The 14,335-nt window shown below is 60.7% G+C and overlaps 1 protein-coding gene across 4 annotated transcripts; it reads right to left on the bottom strand.

Moving 5' to 3' along the window:
• Positions 1 to 259: 259 nt before the first annotated feature.
• Positions 260 to 13,164, bottom strand: LOC133776581 (homeobox protein Hox-B8). Of its 4 annotated transcripts, none has more exons than XM_062215645.1 (4): positions 12,554 to 12,644; positions 4,791 to 4,848; positions 1,500 to 1,971; positions 260 to 569 (listed from the first exon to the last, which is right to left on the bottom strand). In XM_062215645.1, the coding sequence occupies exons 3-4, from the start codon at positions 1,921 to 1,923 to the stop codon at positions 265 to 267; spliced, it is 729 nt and encodes a 242-aa protein (XP_062071629.1). In that variant the 5' UTR covers positions 1,924 to 1,971; positions 4,791 to 4,848; positions 12,554 to 12,644; the 3' UTR covers positions 260 to 264. The 4 variants fall into 4 exon arrangements, with proteins under 4 accessions (XP_062071629.1, XP_062071628.1, XP_062071630.1 ...); XM_062215644.1 differs by having other exon boundaries at positions 260 to 572; XM_062215646.1 differs by lacking the exons at positions 260 to 569; positions 1,500 to 1,971 and adding an exon at positions 2,271 to 2,442 and having other exon boundaries at positions 12,554 to 13,164.
• Positions 13,165 to 14,335: the final 1,171 nt, after the last annotated feature.

Genomic DNA, 14,335 nt, shown 5'->3' on the forward strand with positions numbered 1-14,335 from the left:
CCTTGCTTAAAATCCTTCTCTCTCTCTTTTTTTTTTTTTACCCCCCCCCCCAGGGGCCCGAGAGAAGGGCAGAGGATCCACGGCAGCTCACACACAGAAGCTATTACGAGAAACTACCACTAGCGGGGACTGGCGCGGCGGGGTCGCTGCAGTGGGAGGCCCGGCTCCGGGCCCGCTGGCTCGCGGGGCCGGGCGCGCTCGGGCTGGGCGGGCGGGACCGGCGGGCGTGCGGGCGGCCGCGGGCCTGGCAGTCCCGGCTGGAGCCTACTTCTTGTCGCCCTTCTGCGCGTCGCCCTCGTCCGCCGCCTCCGGGGCCCGCTCCAGCTTCTGCTTCTCCAGCTCCTCCTGCTCGCACTTGCTGCTGGGGAACTTGTCTTTGTTGTTCTCTTTTTTCCACTTCATCCTCCGGTTCTGGAACCAGATTTTGACCTGTCTCTCTGTCAGTCCCAGCGCATGCGACACCTCGATCCGCCGCTTGCGAGTCAGATAGGGATTAAATAGGAACTCTTTCTCCAGCTCCAGGGTCTGGTAGCGGCTGTAGGTCTGTCGGCCTCGCCTGCGTCCGGCGGCTGCTGGGAAGGGGGGAAAGGGGGCGAGACGGAGGGGAGGAGAGGGCGGGGGAGGGGGCAGAGACAGGGAAGGGTGGAAGATTCGTGAACCAGCCTAGGAGACCAGTATAATAAGGGCAGGGGACCTTCTACCCCGTGCGAGGGCGGGGAGGGGGGGGCGAGAGGCCGCGGTCAGCGGAGGCGGGGGGGGGGGGCGTGCGGGGGACGAGGGGGATCCGAAGCCGCTGGATCTAAGGGGGGCCGGAGAGGGGGCGCCCCCTCCTTGGACAACCAGCCCCAGAGTTGGGTGGGGGCGGGGGTTCAAATCTATTAAAAGCGCCATAAACTTTAGAAGGGAGGATGTGGGGGGGGGGACACATAAGAATAAAAAAGCCGGGGTGGGGACGAATGGACCCACCTTTAAAAGCCCCCCAGAGCCTCTGCTCCAGGAGAAAAGTTTCTGTAGGGTAATTAAACTATAAAGCAATTGAGAAGTGCAAAAGTTGAGCGCCCCCACTGCCACCCCCCCTCCACTAACCCCATAAAACAGTAAAAGAGGGAAAAAGGATGAGGAGAAAGCAAAGTAAGGCAGGGTGAGGGGTTTATGGATTCAGGAAATGTCGCTTAGCGATTCCCCCTCTAAGGGAAACAAAAAACGGAGAGAGAGAGAGAGAGGGAGAGGGAGAGAGAGAGAGAAAGGAAGAGAAAAAAGGAAAAAGAAAGGAAAGGGGGAAAAGGAAGGAAGGAAGGAAGGAAGGAAGGAAGGAAGGAAGGAAGGAAGGAAGGAAGGAAGGAGAGAGAAAACAGAAAAGGAAGATGCAGGGGGCGATCGGACCGGAGCTGGCGAGCCACCCAGTAGCTGCAGGAAATGTGCCCCGGCCTGCCGGCGCCCGGCCCGGCCCTGGGCCCTCCCCGGCGCTTCCCGCCCCGCCGGCCTCAGTGCGGGCTCACCTTGCGGGCGCATCCAGGGGAAGAGCTGTGTGGGCGACGGGCTCTGCTCCGAGCCCTCGGCCTCCTCGCCCAGGCCGCTGGCGGCGGCGAGCTTGCAGTCTGCGTACTGCACCAGGTCCGGGTCCTGCGCTCCGAACAGGCTCTGGCGCTGCAGCGGGTCGTAGCCGTAGAAGTTGCCCGGGTCCCCGTGGCACGCCACGGCGCACGGGTTCTGCTGGTAGGGAGCCGTGGACAGCGACGACGGCCCGTGGTAGAACTCCTGGATTTGCGACGGGTGCTGGAAGCTGCCGCCGCCGCTGGGACCGTACACCACGGTGGGTCGGCCGCCCAGGTCCTGGGCGAAGCCGCAGTCATAATAATTGGGGCGCAGGGACTCCCCGGTTTTGTATTTGGAGAACAGTGAGTTGACGAAATAAGAGCTCATTTTATTGAATTTTGAGGCGGCGGCGGCGGCGGAGGCTGTAGTTGGGGGCTGTTGGGGAGGGGGTGGGGAGGGGGAAAGGGAGGGAGAGAGAGAGAGAGAAAAAAAAAAACGCGGATTCGCCGGCTCCTGGTCACCCTCGCCAGGAAAGGAGAGGGAAAGGGAGGAGGAAAAAAAAAGAAAGAAAGAAAAAGAAAGGAAAGAAAGAAAAGGCGAAGATCTCGAAGCCGCCACACTTTTTGTGATTTCCAGGAATAGAGAAAGACGGAGAAGCCTCCAAAAGTCTAAGCTTGCATGGCAGCCACGGCTTGCGCGCCCTCCCCCCACCCCCCACCCCCCACACAAAAATATACCGCCACTTAAAGAGGTCCTCGCTTTACATTTCCAAGAAGGGGTGCCAGTTCATAAACAGTTTTCGGTGATTTACTTCCCTGCAAATGAGTTGTTTCATATTTTGCACTGTCTTTTCATGATCATTTGCATCCATTAGAGACCCCGCATCCTATTGGCTTCTCCGTACTCCTCCCGGACAGAACGCGGAGCGAGGGTGAGAGCGAGAGCGAGCGAGCGAGAGAACGCCAGGGAGTGAAGAGGAGCGGGTGGAAAAAAAAAGGAGGGGAAAGAAACAAACACCCAGGGAGAGAGAGAGAGAGTGAGAGAGAGAGAGACAGAGAGAGAGAGAGACAGAGGGGGAGAGGGGGAGCGAGAGGGGAGAGGGAGAGGGGGCGAGGGAAAATGAATGCGGATTAAATCTGTTTAACTACCTACATTAATGAGATATCTCTCACCACACAACAAATCAAATACCTTCGCAGACCACCCCCAAAGACTGATGTGGGGGAGTCGGAAAAAACATGGGCACGCACATACACAACGCGCCAGGCGTAGGCACGCTGTTAATTTCGCGATTTTAACGAGGCAATTGGAGTCTTTCTAAATGTCAGGGTCGCTTCGGAAAAATGTAAAAGAACACGGTTTAATTGCGCCGAGTTTTAAAAGGTCCTATAAATGTAATTGGTATTTTAATACAAGTTATCAAATCATACAGCTTCCTCTCCTAAACATATTTTCAAACAAACGAGGTAGTCATATTTAAAGCTTTAATGATCAATTTCCTTATTATTGATAAAGGTTTAACTATCGTGCAGAGGGAATTGGCTGGGTAACCGGCCCCCCAAAAACGGCTGTAAACTCTTTAACAAACTATAAAACGCAATAAAGCCAGAGTCTGTTGTTTATGCCGCAGCACATAAAAGCTGTTAGCATTTTACGAGTTCTTTCCTCTACAGCTATAAAACTGCAGCTTCCATGGCCCCCGCCGCCCGACTGCATCACCGTGGGGGTGACGGAGCCGAAATGAGAACCATTATGGGGTTTTTCGGCGCAAACGGTGACTTTCCTGAGATTTCCCCATCCTTCCAGGAGGCAAGCACCTGTCTCTCTCTCTCTCTCTCTCTCTCTCTCTCTCTCTCTCTCTCTCTCCCCCACAGTCTGGCCCCTGTCCACGCTGCCCAGGCCACTCTCACAACTTGCCCTCATTAAACAGATAAGCCAGCATCCTTCCTGGCGAAGGGGCTGGGGAGGGCCTGGGGAGGGATGACCGGGAGAAAGCAACTTCTTCAGGGCAGCGGGGAGGCACTGAGCAGGACAGCAGGGTTTGCCTGGCAGCTGCCCCTTCTGCAGTGTCCCGAGGTCTCGGCTTCCTGGGGCGAGCACTAGGCAGAAGGAGGGGGTCTCCTGAAGGTGCTCCACTCCAGCCAGCACTTTTGGGGGCAGGCTTTGTGTGAGGGGACAGGGGACTGATGCCACCAATCGGATGATAACCCATGGGCCTGCCCTGCACCTGCATCCAGGCCTTGGGACCCAGGAATGCAACCCAGTTGGGCTCCCAGCCTTCCCCCAGACAACCCCCTACACCTCCCACTGTCCCCTGTGAGTGGGCACTGCCTGTCCCACCAACACATCACCAGGAGGGAAGGGCATGGGGCTGGAGGCTGCTGTGTTGGGCACCCAAGCTGTGCTGCCTGGCCTCCCCTGCCCTAGGCAGTGACTACAAGGTGTGGGGTTGGAGGACATTTCTTGGTCCCCAATGTCTCTAAGACTGTTGAGCCAGTGTCACTATCTAATCTGACCTTGGAGTAGAAGGGATTTGGACAGGACAAGGCCTCTGAGCTGCCCATGGCCCCTCCTTTCCTGTCCCGTGAGTCCCTCCTTCAACCTGGCTCTCTCTGCACATCAGAGGACCTGAGGCCTGAGACCCAGAGGGCGGAAGTGAACTGCTCAGGTGCGGGCTGTGTCCGTGCCCCTTGCCTAGGGTCTGGGGAGGCTGCTGGCCAGGCTGAGGGCTGGAACTGGCAGTCTGGGGCAGTACTTGCTCACGGAAGGAAAAGGGAGCGAAAGGGATGGAAGAGAAGGAAAGGGAAGGGGAGGGAAAGGGAGACAGAGAAAGAGACAGAGAAGAGAGAGGAGAGAATAGTAACAAAGGAGAGGCTTCATAAACACATTCAACCATTGTTTTGGGGGGAGACAGTGGCTTTTGGGGGCCTCACAGGCCTCCACCCATATAAAAATGAAACTAGCACCCTTTCCTAGGCAGTGACCGGTAGGGTCAGTCAGTCCTTTCCAAACAAATGGTGAGAATGGCAGAGGGGCTACAAGGAGGAGGGAGAGGGAGAGATGGGCTGACTGCGAGGGAGAAAGGAGAAAAGGAGGGGGAGAAAAGCGGGGTCTGGAATTTTCCGTGCGTGGCCGAAGGGGCAGTGAGGCTGCTAGAGGCAGAGTTTGAAGTTGGGGAAGCCGAGGTTTTTCTCAAGCGCCGGCGAGTCGGGGTGGGGTGGGGCGGGGGTTGCGGTCACGATCTAAGGACTCACCGACCAGGTAGAAATTCGGTGGCTTGTTCTAAATCATCCCTACTCCGGCCGGAAAGTCCTGATGGAAGGAAAATGTTTCTATTACAAGAAAAAACAAGAAAGAGCGAGGGGATAATTTATAAACACCCAACGGAGCGCAGATTTATTAGCGAAACTCCAGTTCAGAAGAAACTCTGCTTGCCTCTGTGCGGGCGGTGCTGCGGGACGTGGAGAGGCTGAGGCCCGGTACCTGGGGTGGGGGCGGGGTACCTGCTTCTCCCGCAGGTTGGTCGCAGAGGGAGACGGGGATCGGAGGACTGGGAACCCAGACCCGAGCGCGGGTCTCCGAACGAAAAATGCCCCGGAGTCCGGGCCTCTGGCTGCTGATTCCCGGAGGGCCCAGGGCAGTCTGGGGGCCGGGGCCAGGGCCCACCGCGCAGGAGCCGCAGCCTCACCTGGAAGTAGCGCGCGGCAGGGGACGATGCGGCACCCCGTCTGCCCCCACACCCGTCCTGATCACGCGCGTTTGGGGGGGGGGCTGGGCGACCCAACCCGGGGCTCACAGAGCCTCCGGGATGTCCGAGCCGCCCCTCACTTGGCCGCCCCGGGGACCCCCCTGCCCTGAGCGCCCTCGGCCCGGACCCCGACCCCGACGCGCACAAAGGGCTCCGCAGCTCAGCTCGCACTGGTGCGCAGCCGGCCCCACTCACTTCCGAGCCGCAGCGCGGACCAAGGCTCCGTTCCCCACCCGGGCTGGGGGCCCCCCCGCGGGCGGGCTCACCGGGCTCGGTCTCCCGCTGGCGTGGGCAGCCCGCCCCGGCGGCTGCCTCTCCATCCGCCTCCTGCCGCCGGCGGGCCGCGCTCACCTGACCCGCGCACCCGCAGCCGCAGACACAGCTTTCGCCCCCCTGCGTGGAAAATCTCATTTCCCCGACTCGGTTCCCTTGGATTTGGACCCATTATTCCCCCGTTTCCACGCGTTTGTGGCTCCCACCGAGCACAGCGACTGGGTGGGAGCAGCACTGAACCCTTCCTTGAGGAGGGAAATCAGAAAATTGACCCTTGCAGAAGGGAGGGGAACACCACTGTACCTGAAATCTATGAAATGGGGTGGGGGAGGCCGTAACGAACCCTATATTTTTATTACGTGCAAATTATTCATGACTTTTGATAGCTCTTGGTTCGTGGATCGGGACCGGCCGAGGCGCGGCGCGGAGCCGCAGGCGAACGCAGCCGGCTCGCCGGGGATTTTCGCGTGGAGCAAGGATGCCATCTAGCGGTCGCGCTGCCGAAAACAGTACCCCTGTCCCCGGCGTGGCTGGATTCCGCCAGAGCCAGCCGCCTCAGCGCCCAGCCAGAAAAACTTTCATTATTAGCACAAAAGAGGGAGGGAAACCAGAACGGGTGATGGAGGAGGGATGGGAATCTGCAAATGGCTCGTGGAATTGTGCAGATAAGCTTAAGGGACAGACAGGGGAGGGGGCAGAGGAGGAAGACAAGGCCTTGCGCTTTTTTTCCCCTTGCACCTCCCTTCCGGCCTCCCCCTGGTCCTTAATTTCTGCGGAGACCCCCGAGCAGTGGGGGCGTTCACGGCCTAAAAACAAGGGATGGGAGCACTTGTCAAGCCTCAAACGGTGGCTTCAAGTCCCCAGGAGAAACAGTTGGGGACTTTTTCGGCGAGAGGAGGGAGGCCGGGGAGGGTTCCATAGGGCCAGGGGAGAAGGAGCCAGAGATGGCCCAGCCGAGCCTGTGGGCGCAAGCGTGTGTGGTGGAGGTGGGGGGCTTAGGTTCGTGAAGTTGGGTTCTGCAAAGGCGTGAAGAACAAAGACCAGGCTCGGAACTGCAACCTCTGAGCACCGGCCTGGACAACATGGTCTCCCTGCCCTCCTCCCTTCTCTGCCCCCGCCCCCCGCCCCGGAAGCCCTGGGCCGAGCCCCCTCCCCAGCCCCAGGCCCCAAGCCCCGGCCCAGCTGCGTGTGGCTCGCTCAGCTCCGGAAAGTTTCCCCTCACTGTTTGCTTTGCTGCTGTTTAGTTTCTTAACCTTCAGAAATTTATACGCTATAAACTTTTATAGCGGTCATATTCTTTTATTGCCGCGCGCACGGCATCGAATTCCTCTCCCGGCTTCTCTCCGCCGCGCACTTTCCCGGCCTCCCTCTCTGAATCGCTCGCTCGCTCGCTTGCTCGCTCTCTTTTATGACAGCCGATTTCCCCATCTCCGGCTTCCGAGCCTCCGCATCTTCGGCTTTGTTTGCCTTTCAGGGAAGCCGCCCCAGCTCGGGACCCCGACCCCGCCGCCAGAGGCCCCCTACCCCGCTGCGCTCCGCCGGACTCCAGCCTCACTTTTTTTTTTTTTTTTTTTTTTTTCCCTTCCCCTGGTTCCTTTGGGCAGAAATCGGCCTCCTTGCCTCGCTCTTGCACCAGCCGGGCCCGGGGACCCAGGGCAGGGAGGACGCCTGGTCCCTATTCGCCTTTCTGTCCCTATCGGAACCTCCTAGGAGGGCGCCCGTCCCAGGCCGCCCTTCGGGAAGCCGGGCTGCGTCCCGCCTCCTGCTCGCTCTCCCGTCGCTTCATCTTTTCGTTAGAGCAGGGTAGGCCTGGCCTTTTCGCTGGCAGGCTCCTTGCCTCCTGCCTGGCTCTGTCCCCACCTCCGCCCGGGCCCGCAGGGTCCGCACCGGCTGCGGGGTGTCCACGGGAGCCCCGGGAGAGCACAGCAGGAGGCCGCCAAGGGAGCACGCCCAGCGCCAGGCACGGCCGGCTCCTGCTGCCGGGCGCGGGAGAGGCAGGGCAGCCGGGAGATGAAGGCAGGGACGCGACTTCTGAAACAAACTCCAGGGTGCCGGCTGAAATCGACTTGAATTCCGGGATCCGCTGGGGAAGGGAATTTTCCTTCTGTTCCACGTGCAATGCCCTCTCCCAGCCTTTGGGTGCTGCCTCCCCGGGCCCCAGCACCTACCAGACCCAACGCCCTCAGACCAAGGCTGCTACCTCCTGGTTAGTTCACAGGGGTGCCTCGGACCCCAGGAACCCTAAGGAGCCCCACCCCCACCTCCGCCCTCGCAGCCCTCAGCCTCGCACCTGGGGGCAGGGAAAGGCGGAGGGGTCCTGGTGCCTTCCTCCCAGGCCTCTCTCTCTCTCAGCGGCCAGAGCGCAGGGCTCCCAGGACCCGCTTTACTCCCTCCCCCGGCTCCCCAGGCGGTGGGCAACTGTGAGGAAGAGCCCACTGCTCCAGAGACCCAGTCCTGGCTCCATTCTCCCCTCCCGCTGCACCTCCCCTGGTCCTCGCTCTGTCCAGGCAGGGCTCTGGGGGCCTGGGTCCGGCACCAGCTCTGAGCGCTGCCTAGGGGCCACCTGGGCACAGTCAGGCTTGTGCGACTAAATCCCACTTTGGGGATCTCTATCTATGGCCAGACCGGGAACAGCTCGCACAAAAGAAGACACGAGAGATTTGTTTTTCTAGAGTGATATATATTTTTTTGTTCTTTTTTTTTTCTTTCCTTTTTCTTCCAAAACAAACAATTAGAGCTCTAGGCTCCTCACCCACCCCACTCCCACCCACCACCCTCCCCTCTCCCCAGAAGCCACGACTGAAAACACGCGAGACGATCACCCCCCCCAAAGAAATCACAAAACACAAGCACAATTTCACGACAGCCACGGACACAGCGAGAAAGTTCTACTGGAACTGCCCCTGTGCGGGGTCGGGAGAAGAGTCCCGCGGGACAGAGGGGTGGGGGCGCTGGGTGAGGAAGGGAGGCAGAGAGTCCTTCTCCTCCTGCCGCTTAGGTGCGGGTTGGCCTCTGGGCTCTGCACGCGGGCATGCAAGCTGCAGCAGCGGCTGCCAATCGGCATCCAGGCCCGCATAGCGGGAGGCAAAGCGGGGCGCCGGCGCGGAGGGCGGCTGCAGAGCATCGGGCTCCTCCGGGTTGGTCGGGAGGGGAAGAAACACGCCGAGCTCGAGCTCCGAGCGCTGGGACCATGCTGGTCCTGGTCCCCGACAACTTACACCGGAAAGGCGCTCAGGCATCGATTCACACTAAATTCTCCATCCGGCTCCCCCGATCTGATCTGACGTTCCTGTCTATAGTGCGGCCGACCTGGCAGGGGGCGGTGTGTGTGTGTGTGTGTGTGTGTGTAGGGGTTTCTCTACAAGGGGCAGCTGATTCTCTGGTGCAAGGTGGATTTGACCAGAGCGGACTTCCGATCCAGGGAGGATGTGGAAGGAGAGATGCAGGGCCGGTGGAGATGGAGAAAAGCTACAGTCTATGTCAAGTGGGGCGCAAACGGACCAGGGTCCACATTGTCACAACTGGAGGACCCACAGGGTGATCTGCTTTTGTTGGGAGGAGAGGAAAACATCATGCAGAATTAAACATTTCCTGCAACAAAGTGTGTGTGGGGGGGAGCTCTTCATAAAACTACTCTGCCTTTTCTACCCTACTGGTCTGGGCACTGGGTCTGCCCCATGGGGACAGTGTGGCCCTGCTGAGGCCTGAAGTGCCTCATACAAGGGTCCCTCTCTGACCTCTTCCTGCTGTGCCTTTGCATCAGGTCTAGGACCCCTGCTCCATCTCCCCCCTGGTTACCGTGCACACTAGGCTCTATATACATGGGCGTCTGCTGGGCCCTACACACCTGGAGTGTGCCTGGGTGACTGTGGACAGCCTGGGGTAGGGGACAGGCAGGTTGTGAGGGCTGCAGCTTCCCAGGAAAACTAGGGGTCTCTCTTCCCATGTGGTCCATCACTGGTCTTAGCAATCAACTACTTCCACCTTCTAACTCAAGGAAACTTCCTGCGGGCGCCCAGAGAGAAGCAGGGGGTCAGGTAGGGGCGAGGGAGGGGAGCGGGGCTCTGGGAGCAGATTAGGGACTCGGAAGAGAAAGATGTCCCCTCCCCACTCACTGGAACACATTGCAGATGGCACTGGCTTTGCAACCTTCACATAGATAAGAGTGAGCCGGGGAGGGCGGGGAGGGCCGGGGAGGGCTGGGGAGGGCTGGGGGTGGGGGCTGGGCTCCTCTTTACTCTTTGCCCTGATCCTTACTCATTTTCTTCATTTTCATCCGCCGGTTCTGAAACCAGATTTTGACTTGTCTCTCACTCAGATTGAGGAGTCTGGCCACTTCGTGCCTACGGTCCCTGGTGAGGTACATATTGAACAGAAACTCTTTCTCTAGCTCCAGCGTCTGGTATTTGGTGTAGGGACAGCGCTTTTTCCGGGAAGAGCGAGCGTGCAGCCAGTTGGCGGAGGGGTTGGCTGAAAGAGAAGCAGCGACAGAATCAAAGAAGGGAAGGGAGGGGACAGGGAAGGGACCAAGACCAACAGGGTGCACCCCGGCCCCAGAGAAGAGGCACCTGGGCCTGCCAGCTCCCGAGAGAGGGGCCAGCTCTGTGGCAGACACCTCCAGGGGACAGGAAGGACTCAAACGCGTGCCCAGACTTTCCCCAGCACTCCCCAGGCTGCGCTGCTTCAAGTGCCACGTGCCTCCTAACGGCTGAGACTTTCACCCTGGCTGCCACCTGGCCACCCCCAGCAGCACTGGCTGGCTAGAGCAGTGTCCTGACTCTAGGTCCCGGGGAAACAAGACATCGGGTGGGTGAGCAGGGGGCTTCTGCCACAGCTGGCAGACCTCCCAGGCTTCCAGTGCCATGAGTCCTCTCGCACGTGCAGGCCATAGGCAAGTGTGACTATGCAACTCGCTCCCCCCCCCCCACCGTCCCCCACCGCACACCACACGCCACACACCGCAAACACAGGGTCTGCCCCAAGAGCAGCACACTCCCATTCACACACAACCCAATTGCACCCATCTATCAATTGCAGCCTAGGAACGCGGCAGTGCTGGGCTCACAGATAACTTATGATTGCAATAGTGTCTCCTTGCCTAGAGCTCAGCGCACGGGCTGCTTACAACACAAGTTCAGGGAAAGTGGGAAGCAAAATTGCTCCAGTGCCAAGGTGGAGAGCCAGGGGAACCGAAAGCCCTGTGCAGCACGCCTGGACTCTACTGGCTGGGGAGGGCTAGGGACAGAGAGAGCAGTCACTGAATGGGAGAGAGGCAAAAAGAAGAAATCAAGATACACAGGCTCCTCGTCTGCCCACCTCTCCTCCTACCCTGGGACTCACAAAAGTTGCCAAATCCAGCAGAGCTCATTAAACACCACAACCACCCTCTCTATTGGTTTCATTCTCTCCAAATGAAAACTATTGAATACCTTTAAGAAACAATTTTGCTTCTCCTACACTCAGTACCCTGTCTTACCAATTTGCTGTGCTATTTCCTTAATGTGAGTGCCTGGGCTGGGACTAGCAGCCGCATTAAATATGAAAGAGGAAAAAACTGTTAATAATTGATCCTGGCCAAATGGCCGCCTCGAAATAATGGGTTTTCCAGACAGACTTTGCTGGGGTATGGGCTGTGTGTGTGTGCGTGGGGGGGGGGGTGTCTGTTTGGGTGCAAGCACCAAGGGTCTGCAAAGAGCTGAGTCCCCCCCCCCCCCATGGCAGCTCTTAGTGATCCAACCTGGCAGGTTGGAGGTGACTAGCCCCGCAGGGACCCCGGGTGGAGTGGAGCAGCTCTGGGCTCTCCATCAAGCAGGGTCGCTCCCCAACGCCCCCAAGGACCACGCTCATGGTGGGAAATGTGGCAGAGCAGGCAGAGACTGGAAAATCTGACTCCCTTCGCCCCCAAAAGAGTTAAGGGGTAAGGACTTGACCCGCCATCCCGTGGGTTATTGCTTGGGGCTGCTGCGACCCCTAAAAACAACAAACGCAAGACTCCCCTTCTCTCCGCAGCAGACTTGGGGGTCTGGCGGGGGTGCCCCTGGAGGAGTGAGAAGTGAACAGAAACTACCCAGGAAGGGCAAAGTTCTCCACCTCTCCGTCTCTCTCTCCCCCTCCCTGGCCCCTCCTCTCCCCGGGGTCCCCTCGGGAGGTCTCCTCCACTCCGCCGGCGGCGGTCGGCCCCGAAATTCGGAAGCGATTCCCTGACTCCCTGCGAGGCGGACCAGCCCCAGCCCAGAGCTAGGGAGCCCTGCGGTGGGCAACATGGGGGAGGGGGAGCGCAGAAAAAGGACGCGGCAGAGGCCCGGGCGAGAACGCCCTGGCGAGGACGCCGCGGAGGGGAGGGGGCCACCGCAGGGAAGGCTCCCGGGGAGGGGCCGGCGCATCCAGGGTGGGGGATCCGACTGCGCACCCTGGGCTTCCCCGCCCCTCCCAGCGCTGTCCGCGGACCCCGCGCACGGCCACTGCGCCAGAGCCCCTGGATAGGATCCTCCGCCAAGCTGTTGCATCGCAAATAAAATCCTAATGAGCCCCCCGCCCCCTTCCCCTTGGCCGGCTTTTACGGTCTGCGCGTGGCGCGGGCGGCTCTGCCAAGCCGCGCGGTCCTGGGCGGCCCCGTGGGCGCCAGCCCTTGGCCGCGCGGACTCGGCCTCGCCGGCCACCGCCAGCGCCGATCGCGGCCGTCGCCGGCCTCCGGCCCGGGCCTCCGATAGAGAGTGGGAAGGGAGGGCCCTGGGAGAGCGGGCGAGCGGGTCCCTGAGCCCCGGGCCCCCCTCCCCAGGACTCGCGGCAGCGGGGGCGGCGCTCCGCCGGCGGCCTCGGCCTCCCCCTTCTCTTCCCTGCGCCCCTTCCTTCCTCTCTCTCCTCCTCCCTCGCTCGCGCTCCGGGCCCCGCGTCGCGTTTTCCCTTCACATTGTCCGCCGTTTATTGCATCTCGCTCCCCTCCCCCTCGCCTGGCCTTCGGCCGGCCTGGGTATTTCCTCACTTTTTATAACTTACTTTGATCCGGCCTCTCTTTGTCCTCGCTTCCTTCGCAAATTTTATTGTCCCCGTAGCCGGGTCTTTGATTAGACAGGACGGCCTCCCTGCCCGCCGAAGTTTCCAAACTGTACTCGGGCGCGCCCTGCTTCAGCAGCTCCCCAGGCGCGCCCAGCAGCGGCTCCGCCTTCACGGCCGCCTGGCCCTGCCCCGGGGCAGCTTCGCCGCGCGGCGCGGGCTCCAGCCAGGTGCGGAGGTACCTGCTCTCGGCCGGCGGGACGCCCTGGGGCTGGATGTACGGGTGGTAGACGGACGGCAGGCTTCCGGACGCGTGCGGGCTCAGCGGCGCCCAGGAGGCGCCGAACACCGGCGCTTTGGGCTGGAAGCTGCAGGAGGGGAACTCCAGGTGCTCCGCGTGGCCCGGCTGCCGGGGGCTCGCGTACTGGCCGGAAGGAAACTTGGCTGGAGGCGCGTCCTCACTCTCGTGACTTATGATCGAGTCGACATAATAGCTGCTAAGCGTCCCAGAAATGGACATTCTCAGACATTATCCGCGCGCTCGCAGGGGGAAGGGAAGCGCTCGCGCGGCGGCGCCCAAGCAGGGAGAGGTGGCACCGGGACCGGTGTGAGGGCTTTCGGACACGACCCCCCCGGCCCCCCACCCTCCCGCCCCCACCCCCTGCTCAACTTCTCAGCCAACAAAGTACAGTGGAGCAGCCCGGCTCGGCGCTCCTTGCAAAATGATTGGTCAAAGTTTTTCCGACTGCCTGATAAAGCGTCAGCTCCGACATAAATCAGTCGGGCGAGGGGGCCGCGCTCGCGCTGTCATCCGTCCGCACCGCATTCCATATCGAGGATGGATTGTTTTATGCTGATGCAATGTGCTATCACGTCAGGGCTCCGGCGGCCACGTAACCCCAGCCGGAGCTGCTGGCCGCCCGCCCCCCCCCACCCCGCCCTCGCAGGAGCGCGCGGGGGTGGGGGGAGGCGCAGTTCTCGCCACGGGGCGGCGGGGGGCGGGGGAGAGGCGGAGGGAAGCGGCGGGCAGCCGCGGGAGGGACGCAGGCTGCGGAGCCCTGTCCCCGGGCGGGTCGGGGAGGGAGCCCCAGCCCTGGGGAGCAGCCGGAGAGACCGGCTGGATAATTAAAGAGGAGGTGGGGTCCTGTCCCCCCCCACCCGCCATCACCTCCACCTCCACCCCGAGGGCCCTTATTTCCTCTGCTCGGTCCCCTTGACAGAAGATGTTTATTAAACAGCAGCAACCCCCCCCCCCGGAGATGAAGTAAAGGGGGCGCGGGAGAAGTTGGGGGTTTTATAGGACATGCAGCTTTGGAGCACTCTTTGGGGAGGCTGACATGACTAGGAGCTTGCTCTGACCCTCCTGGGGGCTGGAGGAGAAGGGGAGAGGGGCATGGGCAGGCTGAGCGTCCAAGAAACCACTGTTTACCCTGAGATGAGAACGTGCCCAGCCTTGGAGGGATTTCGCTGGCCCTGCAAACTTGAGCCTGGAAGTAGTGGAACTGACCCAAGCGCCTTTCAGTTTCTAGGGCTTTCTCTGGCCCTGGCCAGAGGGACGGGGGTGGGTAGTGGTGGAGGTAGGGATGCACAGTCTTTTCTTTTCTCCTTCCCTGAGAAACTGCCCAGGTCCCTACCATCGCCCCCCTCCCCACCAACCCCCCCCCCCCCCGAGCTGAACAGGGAAAGGGTTAAGGGGCCGTCTCTGAGGAGCCACCACAGCGAGGGCACCTAAAGGGTCCCCAAACAGCCTGGGACGGGGTCACCTAGGAAAAGAAGGGTCCCTCC

The sequence above is a fragment of the Lepus europaeus genome, chromosome 18, assembly GCF_033115175.1.
Source record: "Lepus europaeus isolate LE1 chromosome 18, mLepTim1.pri, whole genome shotgun sequence".
Taxonomy (NCBI): Eukaryota; Metazoa; Chordata; class Mammalia; order Lagomorpha; family Leporidae; genus Lepus; species Lepus europaeus.